Below are 24,113 nucleotides of genomic sequence, written 5' to 3' on the forward strand. Positions count from 1 at the left end.
CGTTCAAATGAAGCCACAATTTATTCTGCATTCAGCTTTTTCAAAAAAATATTGAAGAAAAGACTTAAACCTCTCAATTAAAGAAACTGATGGCCTCTGACTTTCTACTTGTCCATCATGAAGTCATATTACCAGACACATATAAAAGAGAGGTTGGCTGATGATTTTGATTGTTTAATCATTTAGCTAAATATTTGTTTTAGACTAGCACCTCTTTTCTTTTTTATTTTCCTTCCACTCTCTCCACATAGCCCCCTCTAAAATCCATTTTACACCTTAGATTCTTCCTCAAGTTACTGTCAAATAAATCCAACAGAAACTTGCAAATTAGCAGAAGGATTGAAACTGATCCCTAAACTTCCTCTAGTTACACTTTTCAGGCATTCCTCAGACTTCCATTAGTTCAGCATTCCAATTTTTTTCATCATAACACAATATTTGGACTCTTGTGAACTCCACAATTGGTAATTCTAAAGTGTCAACTCTAAAGGAGTCTCCTGAAGGTTTCAGCGGAATATACACTTGTATTCAGCCATTTAGAGTCCATTAATACACGAGGAACTACCATGTTGCCCCAATCAATAATCACTAATTCATTTCAATGCCAGAGAAGGTAAAAGCATTGTATTTTATTAAGAAAGACTGAATCCTAGAATTTAGAACATACATCTATCTGACAAAGGAAACCTAAAGGATGTCAGAAGTTGGTCACCGATAAGGAAAATTGAGAAGTTCAAGCTAACCAGTAGACAATTCTAGTGTTACTGTTTTTTTTGCAAGAAAAACACAACATGATCATAAAATAATTAACTTAATTTAAAATATCAAATTGCACATTACCATGACTGAAACCGAAGGATTTCAAGAACAATATTTACCTGCTTGTTGTTCCAGCATCAAATCCTGACAAATATGACATATATACCCTCTCCAAGTAAAAATATAACAACTCTTTTGGTCTATGATCTATAAGTGAGACCCCCACAACCCCCAGTTCCATTATAAGTTCCAATGGAGCTGTGCCATTATGAGGCTCTTTCTGAAGAGAGGAAGTACCCCATCTCATAAATAGTACAGAATCTGTCCTTTCCCGTGAATCTGTTGTCATTGTTTTGTAATCAATTAACCGCACAATCTTGTAATCTCCCATTTCAACGACAATAATCTGAATACCCAGTGCTTGCAAATCTTTAGAACTATTCGTTTCCATTTCCAAGCTGACATTTTGGATGTAAGTTTCCTGATGACTAATGACACAGACATCAATAAATTTCTGCCCGTATGGATCATCCCATGAGAACTTTGCAGTTGAAAGTGGTTCCAAGAAGATCCAGCCATTCTCATCTAAGCCGGACTGCCGAATTTTAATTTTTGTACTAGCCGTCCTATTTTCCATTCTGTAAAATAATAAACCTCCATAAGAGATTTGCAAATTGAAAACAACAAACAATCTCTATTATTATAACCAACAGAAATTCATGAAGAAGAAATTACCTAAGAGGGCCATATGACGATCCTAGACGAAAAACAACCAAAAAACGTGAACCTTCTTCATAACCACGAATTTCAGCCCTTATAAAACTCCTACCACCATGATGCTTCCTCAGCACAACAGTGATGGTTTCTTCTTTTACAATTTCCAATGGAAAGGACCAATCTGTGTCTTCCAGTTGGACCTAGAGAAATATTAGAAGACATGAGAAGAAGAATTATGCTAAATGGGAAACAAGAAAATTCAATTACAACCAGAAAAAATCTAACATAACTTGACATTTAACCATACAAAACTTGGACTGAAAATGAATTAAACATCTCTCCCAAGTTTTTTCTAGGATGCGAAATTTTGTACAATCCAAATTAATAAAAAAAATGAATAGCAAACCTAAGAAAGGAGTTTTTGATAACAAATATCACAGAAAAACTTTCAACGATAATTAAGGTAAACAAAGTGTCACCTTCAAATATACATTTGTTCAATCAGGTCATAGATTTTCTCAAGCTTTTGAACACTCTCATTAATCATTATGTAGGAATGTAAGAGATGTCTAAAGTTTCACAGCTCATACTTCCATCAGTTCTTGTGGGTGGTTGGTAAATTATTTCCCGTAGTTATATTTACAAATCTTAAACTGTCTTCTATCTATCTGAAAGAGATCTTCACAGGTCTAGGTTCAAAATAAGCCTTCTAAAATCATTCGATGTATCAAGTCTATTCTGAAAAACATGCATTTTACAGCAATGTTCGGCGTTTTGCTTAGACCAGGATGGAACATTCATGTGAACAGCCCCTGTTTCAGCGGTCCGGTCCAAACCATTAAAAATAATAATAATAAACATACTCTAGGGCTTGTGTTTATGAGACTTCTTTGCCCCAGACGCAAGCCCTTTCGCCTGTGCAGCCACCTGCTTCCCGGCATGCACCACTCATGGGTACGCTTCCTCCCCTTCCTTTTCCTCCTTCCTCCACTGCCTCCTCTCCTTCCTCTTCCTCCTTTTTTCTCTTCTTTCTTTCTGTTTTTCCTTCCTCTTCCTCCTGCTTCCTCCTCCTTTCTCCTCTTCTTCCTCCACTGCCTCTTTCTATTCTTCTTCCTCTTTGAGTCACTGGTACATATTGGTGTATCATGTGTCGGAACACTGGTACCAACTGGCATGTACCAGTCTGGCTAAGGACCGACATGGGTCAGGTACACCAAACAGCAAACCTAGTTTATAGTTTATACTGATTGACTACGTAACAAAGCAAAATGATTGAAGTGACATAATTTATTATAAGTAGATAAATAACAGGCATGATATGTTTCCACAGAACATCAATAAACATGATCACCATACTTGTCCCAACACCCAAATGCTTGAAGTTTTCTTCCTTATATCAACAACAAAAGAATAATACAAAGGCAGCAAATTACTAGGAGCTTATCTGGTCCTCCTGCTTCAGAATAAAGAAAGGACACTCTTGAATCGGATGCATGTAAAATCTTAGGCTGATCTGCAATGTTGAACTTAAGGAATATATCTTCTCCAATCCTGTTTGTGAATGTCATGTATGGACGAATAAAAATAACCTGGAAAATATAAACAAACTAAGCACAAATTTGATTAAGATAACTTCCACCCTCAATTCCTCATATAGAATATGATTGACTACCTTTGTCGGAACAGATTGATAAGGGGATGGTTTTGAGGAAATAAGCATCCTCATGCATTTACCATCAGTGTCATAAGCGTAAAGATCAATTAATCCATCCTGACATTTACAGGAAAGAAGTTAATTAGATCTTTAACTATGAGAAGTGATAATTAGAAATAAGATAAGAGAAATTACCATGTCACCAAGAGGGGACAGATCTTTAACTGGTCCAAAGCACTCCTTGCTAGGTCCACTTATTGATGCAGATAATCCTAATAGTTTGAAGTTTAGAAAAGAAGCTATTGTGTATCCACCAACCATTTCTTCCTCAGTAATTTCCCAAAGTAGTTTCTCTGTTTTCACATAAGAACGAAATGAAACAAGAAAATGTGTTCCATCTCTTGTCCCTGGCAGGGCCATAAACCTCAAATTAAGTGGCGGACATCGTGCACTTGAAATCCAATAAGGAGCATATATTCTAATTACTCTAGCTACCAAACATTCCTTGCCATAGTTCTGCTCAAGAATGACCTGAACAATCCTGCACAGAGAACACACATTGATCTGACCAAAGTATTGACCCTAAAAACTTGAGCAAACCTAAAGAATTTAAGAGTGTATTCTCATAAAAATACCTTTCTGATAAAGAATTTTTTAGATTTATCACCTTTGATGGCAATTTGCTTGGATGTGATATAGGCACAGGTTCCTTGAAAACAAAAAGTGTCAATAATGGAAAGATAAGAAATTGCATGACCATGACTATTTATCAACCAAGAATTTAACATACATGTTCAGATTGCCATTCTCCTTCTGGAAGTAGTGACATGTACAGTGGATCTCGCAGATCAGCACTGTGAATCTTGACGGTTTCACCTGGTCCAAGATTGCCTTGAGAGCAAGTTATTTGTTCACCACTCAACTTATTAGCAGTTACTGTATATTTAGCAGAAAGGGGAAGGTAATTGGCTAAGGATATAGGAGAATTGATAATAAGATTCCAGTCATTTATGGGAACTGAGTTGATATCTTTGCCAATCTCTTTGGCCTTGATACTCACACAAAACCACAAACCTTCAGAATGATCTGAAGAAGTCCCTGCCTTTTGAGAGCAAAACAAGAGCACATCACACTCATTAAGAGCTGATACACATATCTCAGGCGAATCCTCATGTCCCCCAGAAATCTCAGTTTGATAATGTTTGTCCAGAACAATGCTCCAACTGTATTCCTTCTCATCTTTAGAATTCTGTGGTCTTAACTGCATGATATATGACACAACAGGATTTGACAAGCCTGGTAATGGAAGTGGAATAGTATCACCTGCTTTTAATAACCCAACAGATATTTCTTTATTTTCCTTGAATGGCACATATTTCCTATGCCTGATCCACTTTCTTTGCCTTGCATAATTATCAGAATTCAATTCTTTTGATGATTCAGGCCACTTCAAATGTTCAATATCTGAAGCGTAAACCCAACCATCAGCCGTGACTACAGAACTTGTATCCACATGCCAATCGTCAGTCCACTCCCAGTCATCTGGCAGTTCAACAACAGATGGTCCCTGCACAACAGAACAGACGCCTTTAATATTGGGATTATTTTATGTTGTAATTCTTTCATACTGTCTTGTTTTTTTTTTTAAATAAAAACTAAATTAGTTTAAGGTCCTATAAAAAGAAAGATAAGATCATTCCACAAAATCTCAGCCAGAGGAGAATGGATATTCTCCTTCCATAAAGAGGATATGTTATCTATATTCTATCCTACCATGTCTAGCAGGCTGCTTTATTATATTCCCCAAAATAGTGCACACAAGAGAAGGCTGTAAATTTTCCAATAATAGTTTTTAGATCTGCAAAGATTCCCTTAACTGCCTCAGGTGGATACTTTCCTTCCATTAATGTCAGTTGCAGGAATCTTTGCATCCGTCTTCATACTGTCTTGTTGATTATGGTAATTTAAATTTGACAATTGTCAAGGAGAAAAAGATCCAACAATGATTTAAAATCTCTAGACGCACACATATTTAACCATTAAAAATACAAAATTGTGTACCCAGATAGTATAGGGATGATAATGGTGCTCAATAACCTGAAATCGGTCCAAACCTAACCCAACATTTCAAGTATTGATCCTCATTTTGGATCCTTTGACATTAATAAATTATGTCAGATCCTAGTTCTAACCAGACAGTGAGCACAAATCTGATAACTGGGATATATCTGAATCAAAATTTGTATTGTGAATCCATGAGCTTACCAAGTACAAATATAGATTCTGGGTGGATCCAATCCAAATCCAACCAGACACTCAGCCAGTTCTAAATGACTCAATTGCTACACTAACTTTTTGTAAATAACCGAGTTCAACATGTCACAACATTTCTACAGAATTGGCAGAGCTATGTAAATGATAGACAAAATAAAAATTTGTCTGATTGTCTGGGTTATTTCATCGACTCCAATATCAAGTCAATCACATTATAAAAATAAGACTACCACATATGTTTGTTTACCTAGACAATCCACTTTATAATTTCTTATTTTGGGGATTGTTTTTGACAAAAAAAAAAAACACATTCTACCTACACCAACAATATTACATCTTGCACAGAATCAACCAAAGTTCATCACAAGGTCTTCAATTTTGAATAATACTGCCCGTACTCGAGCGGTATATATATATATAAATATATATATATATACATAAGGCGACGTCGCCCCGCATAGGAGAAGGGAAAGGCGACACGACGTCGCCTTTTATAAAAATATTTATATATAAAAATCTTTTATATATAAATATATATATTTATAGATAAATATATATATGCATATATGTATGTATGTATATATATGCACATATATGTATGTATGTATATATATATATATATATATATATATATATATATATATATATATATATATATACCGCTCGGTATACAGTACCGTACCGTACCGAGCGAATATCGAAACTCCGGTACAGTATGATATTTCAATCCTTGGTTCATCATCTCATGATAGCTACTAATCCTTTCCTCAGATTTTGATAAAATATAATATGATGATACACATTCTATCCGACAGGCAGAATAGCTCAGAACTCCGTTTTAAATAATTAAATCTGCAAACTAACTTGCAAAGCCATCAAAATTTATGCATTTCTTGATAATATTCTATTGAAATTCAGCCAACCACATAATATTTCTTGCTTTGTGCTAAAGATATTTTCCGAAAGCAGAATTATACCAAATGTAAATTATTGAAAGCAAAGCTCTACCCAGAAGGCATGCAAGTGAAGGAAGCAAATTGTGGGTTTTTTCCATACTAGGGCCGATGGAACATAATGTTACTGTATTTCGACCGGATTTACTTCATGCATGTCAGATCCAACTAAAAGAATGACATAAGGCACATCTATCTCTAAACCCATCACAGACCTACTATAATATTGTCTGGCATGTGGGTATATACGTCAAGTACTGTCATATGACACACTTAAGTTAGCGCCAAAGGAATTAGAACGATTCTCCATTAAACTCACTAAAGCTCCAATTCACTAGCTTTGTAGCAATGAAATTACCATATGACAAAAGAAAAACACCATTAAGTTATGACTAGGATACCAATGAACTGTTTGAAGCAAGGATTTTAATTTCGAATGATATCACCCGTACCGGACGGTACGTACCGGTCCGCCAGCAAACCAGTACGTGGACGAAATTACGAACGCAGGTTTGAAGTAGCTGATAATATGGTTTGAGTATGTCACCAAATTGAAATGTTGTTTTAAGATAATTCTTTCAAGGAATAGTCAAATATCTCAAGTAAACAAAGTCAAAATCAAGCAAACAACTTTCTTTTTCTATTTTCATTTCAGGAACCTAAGATTACAGTTCAAATGCAGTAAGAGAGTAGAACTATATGCAAGATTCGTAATTTCGGTCTGTACTGATGTGTCAAGCCTTGCTCGATATGATACGTACCGATGGTAGGCCAGGGCATATCGAGCGGTATGCCTAAAATAACTGAAAACACTAATACATATTATATTAGTGTTTTCAGCTATTTTAACTAAAATAGCTAAAAGGTTGGTAACGGTCGAAATCGATCGTTACTACCCAGTACAGGTCAGCAACGATTGAAATATTGGGCCAAAAATTTGATAACGGGCGGTCCACGTGCCGCGAGGCTCTCGGACCAATACATACCGCCCAGTACTAGTTAGTACACATCGAAATTGAAAACCATGACTATATGTCTGGTGAACACTTCATGAAAATAGTAAAAGAAGTATAACCAATTTAGTATGGCAAGGTATCCAATGTCAATAACTCAGTAAAAAAGAAAGGTACTTTAGCCATCACCCACGTGCAATACTAAAAAAATGAGTGCAGAGAAGCTAAAAAAGTATGTCCTAACTCCTAAATGCTCATACGGACAAGTCCAATATGCATCTGATACCTGTAATAGTGTGTAACTCAATGATTTAAAAAGCACTAGGCGCCAAGGTCCAAAAACGAGGCGCTAGGCGCTAAAATATAAAAATATAAAATATAATTAATAAATATAATTATTTAAATAAAAAATATGTAATTAAATTAAGAAAATTGGGTACAAAATCATAATAAATAAATAAATTATAATAGTATATTTTTTTAAATAAAAAATATACTACTAAATAAATAAAAATTAATAGTATTAAAATTATAATAATATATTATTAATCTAATAAATAAAAATACTATTATTAGTATACAATTAGCAATATACTGTTAATATACTATTAACAGTATAGTGAGAAGAGTGTGAGAAGACCGAGGTTGCTGAGGCAACGACAGCGGTAGCAGGCGATAGCCGTAGCTAGAGCGGCGAGCGACGGCAACAACGGGAGTGGCGAGCGACAGCGGGAGTGGGAGCGGGAGCTACGAGCAGTAGCGACAAGCGACAACGGGAGCGGCGACAGCTACGGCGAGCGACGACAGCAGCTACGAGCAGCGATTGTGGCAGCGACGAGTAGGACAGTAGCGGCGAGCAGCGATAGTAGCAGTGGCAGCAGAGAGCAGCGACACCGGAGAAGAAATCTCAGCGGCAAAATCACGTGTTAGGGTTGGGGAAGTTAGGGAAATCACGAGAGCGAGCCTGATATCGATAATATAGTTGGTTCAATTGAACCAACTAAAGCACCGGAGACCAACCAAACCTAAAAATCTGGTTCGGTCGCCTGTACACTAGCGTAAGTTCAAGTGAGTATTATTTTTGGCATAAGAAGCATCCTAATGCTACTAACAAAGAAGATATGTGACAGCATTTATAAAATCAGTTCTCAATCTCACAAGTCAAATTAAATGCTTAAGGCCTTAAAAGGACCAAAAGAAACTGATTTATTTTCCTCACCTGATTTTCACCATATGAAGAGAATTGCTTAGGATGACTGGCAAATGGAATGCGTGAAGAACAACTTATCCAACCAACTAATGGATCATTCTTCTCTATCTCAAAGAACTCTTCCATTTCAAATTTGTTGACATGAAATCCCCTATCAGGAATGTTAATTTCTTCATCTGCTGATCTTGAATATTCAGAAGAAGAGTTGGATTTTAAGCACAGGTCAATGAAGAAGTCAGTATTATTAGTGACTGATACCAGAGACCGAATTTCAACATATCTGTTACCATTTTTGACAGATACTTCACTAGCAACAACATCATTACCAAACCTCCAACATGCTGCAGGAGCAGCATAATTCAACCTCATAATTGTCCAAGGTCCTTCCCTTGTTGGACTGATTTGAATAAATCCAGCTTTGTTGGTAATGGCACTCTCATGGTCGTCATTTTTACTTTCAGGTTCCATGGGCAGTAGTATGGCACATCTTATTCTCCCCTGGAATTTACTCTGTCTGTCACTTTGACAATCCTGGTTCATGATCAAGTAAAGGTAATATAACATTACTAATTTGACAATATGCTACAGTATCAGAAAGGAGAAACTTGAAGGTCCTTGCTGACTTTCATATATTGGGTGTTCCTAAGAGAAAAAAGAGCAAAAAGAACCCACTGCAAACTAAGATGAAAAAGAAAATTACTAATGTTTTGGCGGATGAAAGTTCCTTCCAGGAAAAATGACATTTAGAATCATATGAACTTAAACCAGGCGGGAGTTCATGTGCCATTTGCTTTAAACAGGCTGTATGGATTCCTACTGGCTCTCCTGTCAAAGTAAGCTCCAGGTCTTAAGATATATCTGATGACATCATGATGAAATTCACAAATAATAAAAGTTAAATACAAAGAAGTACAGAACAACGGAATAAGTACCTCTTCCCAGGTCAACTACAATAAACTCCAGAATGTAATTTTCCTGTTTAGAGAGGACACATTACAAAAGCATGAGAAAGAGCTTGGGATGCAACTTGTGGCCACTAACCAAACTAGCACAGAGTATTGGGTTGAGATATTCTTTGCATGGCGTAAGACCCAAAGAAAATGATGCATCATGAAGACTAAGCAGGCATTACAAAAAAAAATAAATAAATAAATAAAGGCATGGTAACAAGTTGAGTTTGCACCAAAACATATTAAAACTTTACCATATTTTAAGAGATAAAATGTCTTTGATCTTGTACTTAATAAAGCTAGGTCTGTCATGCTGCAGCATACCACCCAATATGGGCAGTACGGACTGGTCCAATAGGGGACCAGTATGTGGACCACCCTGTACTGAGTCGTTTCTGATATATGACCCCATATCACCGATACGAGATTTGTACCAGTCGGAACGATCGAAATCCGACCACCGACTTGTATTAGTCGGTACCGGTCAGATTTTGACCAATACCGATCAAGAGTTAGGATTGATTTGATTTAAATGGTCCATTTAACCATTTGAACCAATAGAAAGGGTTTTTAAACCCTTTTTACCCCATCATTCTCTCTCCTTTCACTCTCTAACTCATCTACTCTCTCAATCACTTTCTCACTCACATATTTCTCTCATTCTTTTATTTTCACTCTCTTAAACTCCACAAAACTACGATTTATGGATTGGATCAAGCTTGAGAGGCTAATTAGGTGGGACTAACACCTAAGTTAGAGGAAGAACTCTCTAACTTTAGATTATTCTCTTAAACTCCACAAAGTTAGAGGAAGAACTCGTAGGATTAACATATGTGATTTGCACCTCAAAGCCCAAAAAAAATGTGTCACTATTTTTTCCCAATTTTGATTATTTTTGCTAAATTTATATTTATTTTCAACTTTAAAACCCTAATATATTTTTTTTCCTATTTTTTAGGAATTTTTGGAGCTATTTTTTGCCATTTTCTTATGCCGTCAACACGCCTCGCCATGGCAACACATGGTACACCGGTAGAGGGTGGTACGTACCATACTGTCAGCCAGCTTGTACACCGATTTAGACCAATAAGGCAAACCTTGTAATAAAGTAACAATTACACTTTTTTGGACATATGCTTAGACCATTTTCAGAACAACTATCAACGCTACTCAACTAAAGAAACATACATACATTGTAATTTTTCACATTTTGAATGATGTACTGTCAGCATAAACTGCCTTCTCCTGATCATAACTTCAGTGTTCATCTAACTTCCCTTGTAGGGACCATTCCAAGAAACGTTTTATATGTTTTCAGATTTATGAGCTTCTAAATGAATGATGAAATTAGTAGTCACTACAAAATCATTCTCAGCAGTTGGTTGTTTAACTGCTACGTCATACTTCCAAGCAAGGATTGCCATTTCTTAGTACTAGGGTGTTTCAAGAACACACTGAGCTGGCCAACATAAACCAATATGTTGGTATCTTCAACACAAGTCAGCAAAATGCATGCCAATGCAATTTGTAATAATGTCATGAATTATACTAAAACATGCTAATTGGAATTTGAAATATTTACTACCAAGTTCTAGTAGAACAAAAATTTAAACAATATCCCAAACATTTTAGCAAGTCCATATATTTTGATTCTATATTTTAATTCTCTTCTATACCCACATTAATATGTATATTCATTTACCTCTCAGATAACTTTTACAAAGTTCTAATTCTATATGTTGCACTGCATTGTCATATCATGTTTGTTTGGTTTGAATTTAAAGTTTCTAAAATGCAATAATTACAATTTTTCCTTTTTTTTCAGAAACTGAACCAAACAAGAAGCACTCTAGATGACCTTTAGAGCATGATTAGAAATAGATTTAACTTTTAAGTTTGCAAACCTGATACTTGTTTGACGTAATGAACTACACAAATAAAAGCCAGAATTATGCCTCTGATAGAGAACATGACAAAACCATATATGAATGCCCATCAAAAGTAAATTTTTTGTACCATATTGCTTCACTATGATAAAGCAGCACCAATATGTTACACTACAAAAGTCCACAGTCAAATAATTGACCCTGAATTAGTTAGGGTTTACTACTAGAAATGATCAGTGAAACAATTCAACATGATCTCAAATCCAATTGAGACTAATGGCAAAAAAATAAGTGGATAATACTATAGAAGACGCTGTAAGTTACTAAGTACTAAAGTACTACTCTTTGCAAGTAGACACTGCAAAACCTTAATGTGATTAATACCGTGGAATCAATTTTGAAGGAAAATATTTCATGCCAATTCACTGTGGTGATGCTTGAGGAAGAATGCTTGGTCAAAACACCAGATGTACGGGCACTTTGTTGTCGCAGAGGTGACACAGCAGGATGATCTATATAAAGGCGAACGGCTATCATGTACTCACCAGTACCTATCCCCTCGGGTGTTGTTAACTGCATGTCAAATGAATAATGAATTTTACTTTAGGAAAAGGAAAATCCGCAAAATCTAAATGACTAAGAAAATCAACATTGGTGTTATTCCATTAAAGAAGTGTGGTTGGTGCACAAGGCTTCTTCTAAACTTTGGCAGTTAAATAACAAATTATAGTTATTCTACAATTAAATTAAAAAAAGAAAGAGTGAAATACAACTTAGCAAGGTCCGCCATACCGTACCATACCGGAGTTTCGACCCGAGCTCGGTACGGTATGGTACGGGTGTACCGACCGGTATACCGAGGTGTACCGAGCGGTACACCTGATTTTATTGATTTATCCTTCCAAAATATCTGAAAATTAGAAAAAAAAGCTTAGGATAGTGTTGTCAAGTTACAAATACATACTTCTTGATTAGAAAACGAATACATACCTCTTGATTAGAAAAGTTAGGATAGTCTTAATTACTCTCTAATTAAAAAAAACGAATACATATCTCTTGATTAGAAAGTTCTTCCTCTTAATCTTCCCAAATTAGCCTCTATTGAATTCACAAATCGTTGTTTTATAGAGTTTAGGAGAGAAAAAGAAAGTTTGAGAGAGAGTTTAAGAGAGTATAATGAAATAGGGGAGAGAAGAATGGTTTAAATAGAAGGAGAAAAAGCTCCAACGGTCAAATTGACCGTTGGAACACTATAGCACTGCTACTGTGTGGTAACGGTCGATTTCGACCGTTACCGAGTGGTGTCGGACGGTAACGGTAAATCGACCGTTACCGAGTGGTGCCGAGCGGTAACGGTCGAAATTTCGACCGTTACCGCCCGATTTTGCCTCGTATCGCCCGATATGGGGGTTTTTGGGGCGTACCGCCCGTTAGAGGGTGGTCCGCGTACCAGTAACCTGCTGGACCGGTATCGGGCGGTACGCTTCGGTACGGCAGACCTTGCAATTTAGAACTTTAGATGACAAAAAATTCATGTAACAAATCATAGTTAGGTTATGCATAAGGAGGTTATCTAAAGAGAGCAATCGCCCTGTCAAAATCTACCACAGCAACTTACACTATAAGCAATGACAAAACGTTTGGAATATTATGTCCTGTGCTTTAACGGGTCACAGGAGACATGTAATTGAAGATGATCTACAAGTTGTGTGGCACACATGGACCAAAAATGTGTTGAGTTGACATAGTCAAACCATATGAAAAAGGCTATTGTGTTGTCATCATATGTTAGCTAATTCTGTGTCATTTAATGACAGACTATTTTGTTGTCATCCAATGTTAGCTAAAATTTACTGATTAAATCATGTATTCCAAAAAAAATTTAAGTCCAAAAGTCATAAAACATAATAATCAAATTTCTCAATTTAGATACCAGTATACCACCCTATTAAATCATCATATGAAGTCCTAATTAACAAGACTCCCACTAACGTGACGTCTACGAATGTATTCAGACATATACTTGTAAGCAGAGGTTGATTCTATGACTCTTAAGCCTTGTCAACTAGATTGTAGAGCAGCAACCATATCATGGTACCAACGACCAGGTCAAATGGTCAGTTGCTAGATAATAGTAAAGGAGTTGAAAATGTTGAATACACAGAACATATTCAACTTGATCTTTGGTAATAAGAATTGACAATATCCAATTTCAAATTCATCATTACATGTAAATGTTCATCATTAAATGTAAATGTACGAAAATTTTATCAGTGTCAGTGACATGGATCACATGTTCTGCCCTTCTATGCCAAACCGTGTTATTAGGGTATTGGCATTAGGGAGGTCGCCAGAACAAATCCGTGCCCATATCAATTGCCAACACCTAATTGGCATGTAATAAGAATTGCCAGAGCAAGGTACACATGCCGCTGGATATCCGCTGCCAATCAATAATTGCTGTAAACAGTTGCTGGATAATGAAATACCAAATTCATCATGTATAAATTGCAATTATTTCTTTTTTTTACAAATCTTGAACAGATCTCACCTCAGCATCAGCAATAATTATGGTCACCAATGACCTAGATATTGTACTCGTCTTCCCTTTCAAATGAGAATTCAGCATATTTTTAGGTGCTGGAACTTTTACAGGTTTATTGTCTCTTGATGGCATTTTGATGATGCTTGAAGGCCTCATGTGTCCAGTACCTCTTATATATATGTCTTGGCCAAGCTTGTTTTGCGGTATGATATAGTAGTCACCTTTGTGATGAATATCAATGATAGAACTTTCACCAAAAGCAGAAGGAACTGATTCCTAAAAACATAGATGATAGCTAGCAAAAGTTAGCAATAAAGATACCGTTTTTTCTTGAGAGGCAAGTTTGCTTGCAGATATGTGCAAAAAAATTTAATAAAGAAGGAGACCCAGTTCGCTAGTAAGCATCATTGTACACAGTTTTAACCCAGCAGAAAAAAGCTATATTTTTTTTACATAAACAATGGTCGCCTAGGTTGCAAAGAAGCAACCTAACTATGAGACCAAAGCTCATCCTGGAAATAATAATCAAGAACCTGGAAAATTAGAGACGGGAGAGATAATACTCACTATCTTTTTATACGATTCATCAATATGATTAAGATAATTCCAGCTTGAATAAGCTTGAATCAGCATATTTGCATTAGAAACAGAGATGTTCAGATTAAGATCCTGTGTAGATGTCATACGAAGCTGTGTGGCAGCACCTGGTGCATTTAGATCATACTGATACCTGTACATCATGTATTTCACAACAAAATGTCAGAGGACTGTATTTGGTTAAAAACATTGTAAATATCAATACAGGCTGCCATAGTGCCATGCACCTTGACAAAAACTATAGACAATACGACTTTAGTTAAACAAGTGGCAAGTATTTCCAGGCCTTTCTGGAAGGTGGGTTCACCTTATGTGGAGAATGGCATATAAAGTGAGTGACAGACAAGTTTACAGCACATTGCAGTCACCTTGAGAAGAATCAGAGCCCTATAAATCAACTGACTTACTAAGAAATTAGGTTCGCAACACACCTTATAAACCCATCCATGGGTTCAATGAAGGGCTCCCATACATCATATTTGTCATTGTATGATCTTGCAGCCAAGAAGAAACTCATAGTCGAATTTAAATAATCTGGTCTCCCATGTAGGCTAAATGCAACTTTATCCAAGCAAACATTGAACAGTGGAACCATCTGCGTGCACCCAAAAAGGTTTCATATAAAAACTCAAATTAGTATCTTCTAGTCTTCTATCAAGCAAACATCAATCTAAATGAAGACAGATAAACTAAATCAGCATATGCGTGAGAGAAGGATAGTACTCAATGTTTTTTGTTCAAAAGATAAAAATCTAAATTACATTAAGAGTCTAATACATCCAACACTTTGCTCATCATAGACCAAAAACATGGGATGCTTAGCATGTGTAGAGGCTTAGCACGAGTAACTAACCAATGAGCACATCGGTTGCCCTCTCCAAATACATGGGATGCTTTAAAAGACTGAAAACGTTCAACACAGCAAAAAATGTTCCTAATAATATTACCATACTCATGCTAAGCTGAAAGGTCATATAAATATGCTCAGCTGACATGTCATGTAAATATCAACACCAGCATGGATCAATCTTCTCATGCTGGCACAAAGTCAGCAATAACCATGGGTATAGGGTATGCAGTGTTGATATTTGATACCATTTTTTTTCTAATTCTGCCCTTATTTACTTTTTTAAATTATCCATTTTCAGCTTTTGAAGAAAAGAAGGGTAAGATTATTGATCATTTGATCTCCTATGAATATGCATGTCTATTTGCCCCCAACCCCTCCCTCACCTCAGCTAAAGGACAAAGAAATTCCACCAATTACCATTTATGATGAAAACATGTAAAATATTGATCAAACACCGGGTTTGAAACTTGAGTGGTATACTAAGTGGTACCAAGCTGGTATGGTCGGTTAACATGCTGGGTCTCACTGATAGAGTGGTATGCAGCAGTCCAACTTGTATTTAAAATTTAAATCCTGGTTTACATCCTCCTCCTCTCTCTCTCTCTCTCTCTCTCTCTCTCTGTGACAAACACACATACATTTGCATCCACAGCATCAGTGTAGACATGGAGCAAGCTGACGGACAGCATTTGACACTGGCAGTCACTACCGAGAGACTCTAATCCACAGTCAGCACCATCTTTGACAAAGAATGATAAAGTTTAAATTAGCAGAAAATCTTACCAGTCCTCCATAATCATCAAATACTGCTGCAGATATAGTTTTTATTTCTGCATCGATCACGGTGTTATCTGAGCCACTGGATAAAGTTGATCCTGCAAGTTTTAATGCAAATCTTCTTGGGGGCTTTCTATATCCATTTCTTACGAGGAATGTGCCCAGATCATTGCCTATACTCCACAAGCTAAAATGTTCTGACATCCTTGTTTCGGAAGTATCCCATATGCTTTCATCAGCAAACTGGTCTCCTGCTACCATATCACTGCGAATGCATCTTAAAGAGCCAATGTCATCAGTCTTAGGTGATCCCCTAGATGCAACACATCCTAATGCAACAAAACCTGGAGGAGGTATAGGTAACCAGAAAGTGATACTTTCAGCACCCTTTTGCTTCTTGATGCGGCCAATGAGTTGAAAATCTTGAGGGGCTTTCAGAAAAGATTCATCTCCAGGATCACGAAGAACAACAGCTGAATTTGGTTTTTCATAGCTGCATTCCAGGAGTAATTGTAAAAATCTGTACAAGAGAAAATTATTAAAAATAGAACACCATGGTGTAAAATAAGATATGTACCCTTGAACAGCAATGTCACCAAGGAAAACCATTCCAGGTGAAACGACTGGTCGCCATATTGAGAGTTTTTTCCGGAAGGATGTGCCTTGGTTCCACCATATCAATTTAAAATTTGCCACAGCTTCAAATAAGCGACCAGATGTCAATAATTCAGCTCTTTCCAGCCGAGAACCATCATCATTTATTGTCGTTTGGACTCTGGAACTTTTAGAATCTTCAATAAAAGTATCTGAATTACGAAAGAGCACATGACGTAGCTCATAAGCTTTACCGATCAAATTCGTGCTGTTTGGATTTGCAGGTAAAAAGGAACCCAAAGAATTCTCCACTCGCCAAAATGCAATATCTGCATTATTCCTGAAATTTTGATGTAATGCAACAAAGAAAGCATATGAATTAGCAACCGAAATTGTTACAGTTCCATGTCGAAGAACAAAAGAGAAGATATGAGAACAATGAGGCATACGGATTATTTAAATTGAGTGCAATACAGTCCTTGAAGGAGGATGGAGAAACCAAAGAAGCCAAAACACACAAACCAGCAGATAGTGGTGGTTCTGCACTTCCAGATGAAACTACACAACCCACTGCAACATAGCCTCTAGGAGCTACAGGGAACCAAACAGAGAAACCACCATTCTGCCCACCATCTCCATTATTCAATAAATGGCTTGTACCGTCATATTGGCCTATATCAGTACAATGAGGACCAATTCTCCATACTAACTTATAGGACAAAGGCCTCTTCACTCTCACAAAGCTGGTGTTCAAAGCAACAACTCCCTTTGAAGGTGGTTGATTCCTATGTATAAAGAAACATTAGATATCAGATTCATAGAACTTAAAATCTAAGATAAAATGAAAGAACAGTGTACAGACCGGGGAGTCAAGCAGTCCCCAAGGACAGCATATCCAGATGGTGCCTGTGGCCTCCAGAAAGTATATGTATGATTGTAACCTGGTAGAAAGAAGTTATGATGAAAACATTGATGTTCACAAACGAAAAAGTTTTGCTTACTTGAAACAAGCATTGCAAAGCAAGAAACAAGGAGAAGTGACTCTGGCATACCATTTACTGAAGCAACCTTGTCAAATTGAGAACAGATGACCAACACTTTCTTAGATGACATCCTTAAAAATGCTAAAATATCTTCCTCGACAGCTAAGAAAAGTTTCAGGATGCTGAAGGAAAAATTCATAACTATATCAGATACAGCAAAATGTATGTTTGTTTTCCCAGATGCATTTGAAAATTTCAAACAGGTATCAAAAGGCTCCAACACCGTGATTCCATTACTCTCCACTTTAAGACCAAGGACATTTCCACTCATTTCAAAGCTGTCACCCTTTGTTACAAGCCTGCAATCATTGAAGAATGTTCAAGCATGCCTCAGCGTTGGAATATTTGTCGCAACTTTTCAGTTTAGCAATTCAAAATTTTAAACAAACTGCAGGCCAGAAAATACATGACAGAGCGCAAGGACCAAACTTAAGAAATTGCATAGGAAGATAATCAAATAGCTACCTTGAATTTAAACTGCAGTCAAACTTTGACAATCTAGAGTGCAACTTCCTAAATGGCAGACCTGTCGTTACCATATCGGTTCAGGCTACAGGCTACAGGCTACATAAGGTCAGACTATTTAATGTGATCACAATAGGATAAACACAAACAAATCTGTAAATAGTTTACCTAATGACTACTAACAAAACCAGATGGTTATGTATGACTTGTCCTAGTTCTAGCTAGAAAAGAGCCAAGATGACAAGACTATGACCAACCAGGTCAAGAGACCATGAGTTGGAAAAGTGCATTTGCAACATCTGGACGTACGAGGTTTTTGAGCAAACCTAAACAATTTATAAAGCTGATGTCTTAAAGGAAGATAATGAGAACTACAAGCTAAATTCACAGCAAGATAAATTACCTTAAATGCAAAAACATTGTTTATGGATGAACGACCATGTAAAGAAGGTCGACAATACTATTCAAGCAGACAAACTAAAGCCTTAACGTAGAATTATGAAACTAAAACACTTTGGAGTGAATGTAGACGTTGAAGACTTACACTAAGGCCTGATTTTACCATTGATTTATACTGCAACACCTTTTCGACAAGTTGATTCACAAAAGAAATTCTCGTATGCACATTTACTATGGTTGTTCTCAAGGATTGCAATTTTGTGCTGATCGGCTGTGCCGGTTTGGGCCGGCCCAGCACGTACTGGTCTGTACCAGCATACTGACATGGTACACCGGAATGTTCCAGCAGTTCCAAAAAAAATGCCCAGAAAATCTCCAAAAATACACAAAAATTAGGAATAAAAACCTAAATTAAGAGTATTTTAATTAGAAATAAATTAGCATTTAATTATATTTCAATAAAAAAATCTAAATAAGGAAAGGTTAACAGATTTATCTTTTTCGGACATTGATATGTAGCTTTGCAGTGTGTTCCAAATGATTCTTCGGTTGATATTGAACTTTAAGAGTGAGAATTTGTGAGAGAGAGAGTGATTGAGTGAGAAAAAGTGTTAGAAGATGTGAAATTGAAATAGGGTGAAAGAGGAGGGAGAAATGGGGTTAAATAAGCATTCAAATGCATATAATGATCAAATTGACCATTGGATCCAATTCAATCTAGGCCCTTGATTGATTTCGATCGAAATTCGACCATTATCGACCAGTATAGGTCGTCTAGTACAATTGTTATACCGCCCGGTATAGGGCGGTCCATGTTACAATCAATTGTCAGACCGGTACACACCACGTGCACAATACCATTTCGGGCAATACGTTAAACCATAGTTGTTCCTTTGAACATGTCATGCTTGTCAAAAATTCTAAGTTAGAGAAACAATAACTTTGCTATGAAGGGTTTGGTTGTATACACTAATCGTCTCCAGAGTCCGAACCACGCATTGTTGGGAGAGTCCCATGCCCTAAGTTGCCTTTTCTTTCACTTGGTTAGTTGGTTTTACGTGAGTAGAAAAAAATTGTCTCATTGATCAATATTACAGCAAGGATTAAAATATCGTACCATACCAAAGGTTCGATGTTATCTCGGTACGGTACGGTACTGTATACTGAGCAGTATACTGCTCGGTATATATATATATATATATAATATATATATATAATATATATAATATATATATATATATATAATATATATAATATATATATATATAAGCAAGGTTCGCAATACCATACCGTACCGGAGTTTCGACCTGGGCTCGGTACCGGTACGGTACGGTATACCGCCCGATACACCCAGGTGTACCGAGCGGTATATTCAGGCGTGCCGAGCACTGTAGCAGTGCTACAGTGCTACATTGCTGCTACAGTACCGTACCGGTAACAAGCGGTCCGCATACCGGAAGCCTGTCGGACCGGTACGTACCGCCCGTACCGGGCGGTACGGACCGGTACTGCAAACCATGTATATAAGTAAAAAAAAAAATTTTGATGACGTCGCCTCCCTTCTCCCCCATGCGAGGCGACATCGCCTTTATATATATATATATATATATATATATATATATATATATATATATATATATAATTTTTTATTTATATATCTATTTATTTATATATTTATATATAAAAAGTAAAAAAAATTTGTGCGACGTCGCCTCGGCGACTTCGCCTTTATATATATTTATATATATATATATATATATATATATTTATTTATAAATAAATAAAATAATAAGCGGTCCGCGTACCAATTTACTATCGGATCGGTACGTACCGCCCGTATCAGACGGTATCATTCGAAACTATATACCTTGTATTACAATACAAGGATTTTAATTTCGAATGATACCGCCCGATACAGGCGGTACGTACCGATCCGCCAGCAGACCGATATGCGGACCGCCCGCTACCGGGTGGTACTGTTGATTGGGGTTGTTTCCGCCCCGTTACCACCCGAAATCGATCAGTAAAGGTCAATTTCGACCGTTGTTGCTCGCTACCGGGCAGTATTAGCCGAGGGAGAAGGAAGAAGAGGGGGAAGAAAAGGGAGAACATGGAGATCTGGTATCGCTCTCCCTTGACAATCCCGATCCATCGCCGCCCTCCCTCGTCGGACGTCGCATATGAGATTTTGCCTCCTCGTCTGAGGCAACGAGGCCTTGGCGTCGTCGACGACTTCTCCTTATTCGAGCAAAGCATTGTGGCGAATCGAGCAAGACGGGGTAAGCCAGACCCTTGCCCCAAGCAGCCGCAGGTGGGCTACAAGTGCAAACTCGCTCTCATGCCGTTGGAGCCGCTCAGGAGGAGCGCGGCAGCGAACATGATGAGTGAGAAGTTGGCTACTCTCCGCGAGCGGAGGAGGCGCAATCTGGAGCGCCAACCATAGCTAAATGAGAGACTCACAACGGTAGAAACCCGCTTGGATGTTCTTGAAGCGAGCTTGGAGGAGCTCTACCATAGCCAAAGAAGGCTTCTTGGGGTAGAGAGCTCACAAGAAGAAGCTGAATCCCGAATCGACAAGGTGGAGGCCCTAGTCGATCGATTGTCGGATGACACCAAAGACTCGGTGCAACATCTGCACGAAGTTGTGGCGGAACTCACTTCCAAAGTGACATTGCTCACAAGGGTACTAAATGTAGGAGAGAGCAACACTCGCATTGTGTCGCCACAAAACTTGAGGGCACCTGAGCCTCATTGCTATGGAAGTGCTAGGGACGCAAAGGAGCTCGAGAATTTCGTGTATGATATAGAACAACACTTTCGAGCTACAAGGCCCGACTCCGAAGATACCAAAGTTTCAATAACAACCACGTACCTGAATAGCGAAGCAAAACTTTGGTGGCGAGCTCGTTGGGAGGAGATCTAACAAGATCGGTGTCAGGTGGACACATGGGAAGACTTGAAGTGGGAATTGAGAACTCAGTTCCTACTCGAGAACACAGAATTCGTCGCAAAGAGCAAGCCGAGACAACTCCGCCAAAGTTGGACATACAGGATATGTCCGAGAAAGATAAGCTGTTCAGCTTTCTCAATGGGCCTTAAGCCATGGGCTCAACAGGAACTGCATCGAAGGAATGTCACCGATGTGATCTGGGCAATCACGGCTACAGAAAGGCTCACCGACTTTGTTTCCTCATAGGACTCGGGGAAAAGGAAATAATCTTCAGGAAACCGCCCTCTAAAATATTCTCAAGGGAAGGAGCCTAGGGGCGAGCAAAGGAAGAAGAGTTCCCACAAAGGGCCAAGCTCAAAAGGCAAGGCCCTAAAACCTAGCGGATGCTTCTTGTGCGGAGGGCTGCACATGGTGAGGGAGTGCCTATAGAAACAGGCACTCGATGCCTTAACATCTTCAATTTATCCCCCCAAATCAGACAAGGGCAAGGCCGCCGCCCTTAGTTTGAGTAGGTCAGAATCCAGCAACGATGATGAGGAGTCGCAAGGACCCCAGATGGGAGCAATGCATTTGTTGAACGCTATGCGGGGTCAAGTGGGGGAGAACATGAAGGCAAAGCCACGGAAAGCAAGGAGCAGCGAGCTGATGTACGTAGACATTAAGCTCAATGGCCAAACGACCCGTGCAATGGTGGACAGGGGCGCTACCCACAACTTTATAGTCGACCGAGAAGCAAAACGACTTAGGCTAATCATGGAGAATAACCTAAGTCAGATGAAGGCGGTGAACTCGAAGGCCAAGCAGATCTCTAGGTTGGCAAAGGGAGTTCCCATCAAGATGGAAACATGGAGCGGGAGCACAAATATGATGGCGGTGGCACTGGACAACTTCCAAGTGATTCTCGGAATGTAGTTGATGCACGCGGCAAAGTTGGTGCCAATGTCGTTCCTAAACTCCCTATGTATGATGGGAGGTGATGACCCCTGTGTGGTTCCCGCCTCTCCGAGAGGAACCAGGGACCCCCAATAGATATCGGCATTGCAACTGAAGAAAGGGGTACAAAAAGGTGAATTCACATTCGTGGTTGTTGTGAAGCTAGAGCCACTAGACGAGGAGGCCATTCATGAACCTACTGTGGTGGCGAACGTTCTAAAGGAGTTCACAGACGTTATGCCACCTGAGTTGCCGAAGACTCTGCCGCCACGCAGAGGCATGGATCATCATATCGAGCTGGAGCGAAGAGTGAAGCCTCCAACAAGACCACCATATCGCATGCCCCTCCAGAGTTGGCAGAGCTCAGAAAGCAGTTAAATGAACTGCCAAGTGGTGGTCTCATCCATAGTTCCAAAGCATCATTCAAAGCTCCAGTTCTCTTCCAAAAGAAACAAGATGGGAGCCTCCGACTATGCGTCGACTATCGAGCCCTCAACAAGGTGACAGCGAAGAACAAATATCCCATCCCACTCATCACGGACTTGTTCGACCAACTAGGCAAAGCTAAGTATTTCTCTAAACTCGACCTCCGGTCGGGGTATTGGCAAGTGCGCATTGCTGAAGGCGACGAAGCGAAGACTACCTGCACGACCAGGTACGGAGTGTTTGAGTTCTTGGTGATGCCTTTCAGCTTAACCAATGCTCTGACCACATTCTGCACTTTTATGAACCAACTATTCAAGGAGTATTTGGATAAGTTTGTTATCATCTACTTGGATGATATTGTCTACAGCCAAACGCTCGAGGAGCATGTCAAGCACCTTCAGACAATTTTCAAGGTTCTCAGGGAGAACACTTTGTTCGTGAAAAGGGAGAAGTGTTACTTTGCGCAAACGAATATCTTATTCTTGGGGCATTGAATCGGCGATGGTTCCATTCGGATGGACAAATCGAAGGTGCAAGCTGTTGTGGAATAACGAACTCCAAAGAATGTGTCAGAGCTGAGATCCTTCCTTGGTTTCGTCAACTACTATCGATACTTCATAGCTGGGTATTCGAAGCGTGCAGCTCCACTGACGGAGTTGCTGAAGGAGCAGCCTTGGAGATGGTCTGACAAATGTGAAGCTACATTCAAAGATCTAAAGGTTGTTGTGTTGGAAGAACTAGTGCTCAAATTTTTGGACTATGGGGAGCCCTTCAAAGTCCATATAGATGCTTCAGACTTCGCTATTAGAGGAGTACTCATGCAGGAGGGTCACCCGGTGGCCTACGAGAGCCGCAAGCTCAACGAGACCGAGCGGAGGTATCCGGTGCACGAAAAGGAGATGACAGCGATGGTCCACTTTCAATGAGTTTAGCGGCACTACCTTCCCGGATCGCGATTTGTGCTAAGAGACAATATCGCTTTAAGCTATTTCCAAACTCAAAAGAAACTCTCCCCAAAGCAAGCACGATGACAGGACTTCCTGGTTGAGTTTGATATGGCAATAGTGTAGAAGCTTGGAAAACCAAATGTCGTGGCAGATGCATGGAGCCGGAAAGTGGAGCGAGTGAATGTCATACAGTTGGAGGGTAGAGGCCAATAAGGTCAGTTACACTCTAAC

The 24,113-nt window shown here is 38.6% G+C and overlaps 1 protein-coding gene across 1 annotated transcript in view; it reads right to left on the reverse strand.

The window, feature by feature from the left end:
* LOC135587604 (uncharacterized) overlaps positions 1-24,113 on the reverse strand; it is a 105,704-nt gene that overhangs the window by 10,107 nt on the left and 71,484 nt on the right. The window contains exons 35-53 of the mRNA XM_065079193.1: positions 17,772-18,061; positions 17,582-17,660; positions 17,169-17,504; positions 16,703-17,059; positions 16,132-16,618; positions 14,930-15,093; positions 14,469-14,631; positions 13,908-14,177; positions 11,741-11,929; positions 9,453-9,495; positions 9,221-9,345; positions 8,530-9,051; positions 3,921-4,697; positions 3,766-3,839; positions 3,326-3,671; positions 3,149-3,247; positions 2,910-3,065; positions 1,495-1,676; positions 879-1,397 (exon numbers count right to left, since the gene is read on the reverse strand). Of these exons, the coding sequence (XP_064935265.1) occupies positions 879-1,397; positions 1,495-1,676; positions 2,910-3,065; positions 3,149-3,247; positions 3,326-3,671; positions 3,766-3,839; positions 3,921-4,697; positions 8,530-9,051; positions 9,221-9,345; positions 9,453-9,495; positions 11,741-11,929; positions 13,908-14,177; positions 14,469-14,631; positions 14,930-15,093; positions 16,132-16,618; positions 16,703-17,059; positions 17,169-17,504; positions 17,582-17,660; positions 17,772-18,061 (5,178 nt within the window). The remainder of the gene's footprint in view (positions 1-878; positions 1,398-1,494; positions 1,677-2,909; positions 3,066-3,148; positions 3,248-3,325; positions 3,672-3,765; positions 3,840-3,920; positions 4,698-8,529; positions 9,052-9,220; positions 9,346-9,452; positions 9,496-11,740; positions 11,930-13,907; positions 14,178-14,468; positions 14,632-14,929; positions 15,094-16,131; positions 16,619-16,702; positions 17,060-17,168; positions 17,505-17,581; positions 17,661-17,771; positions 18,062-24,113) is intronic.

This window comes from Musa acuminata, chromosome BXJ1-8, assembly GCF_036884655.1.
Source record: "Musa acuminata AAA Group cultivar baxijiao chromosome BXJ1-8, Cavendish_Baxijiao_AAA, whole genome shotgun sequence".
In the NCBI taxonomy this organism is placed as follows: domain Eukaryota; kingdom Viridiplantae; phylum Streptophyta; class Magnoliopsida; order Zingiberales; family Musaceae; genus Musa; species Musa acuminata.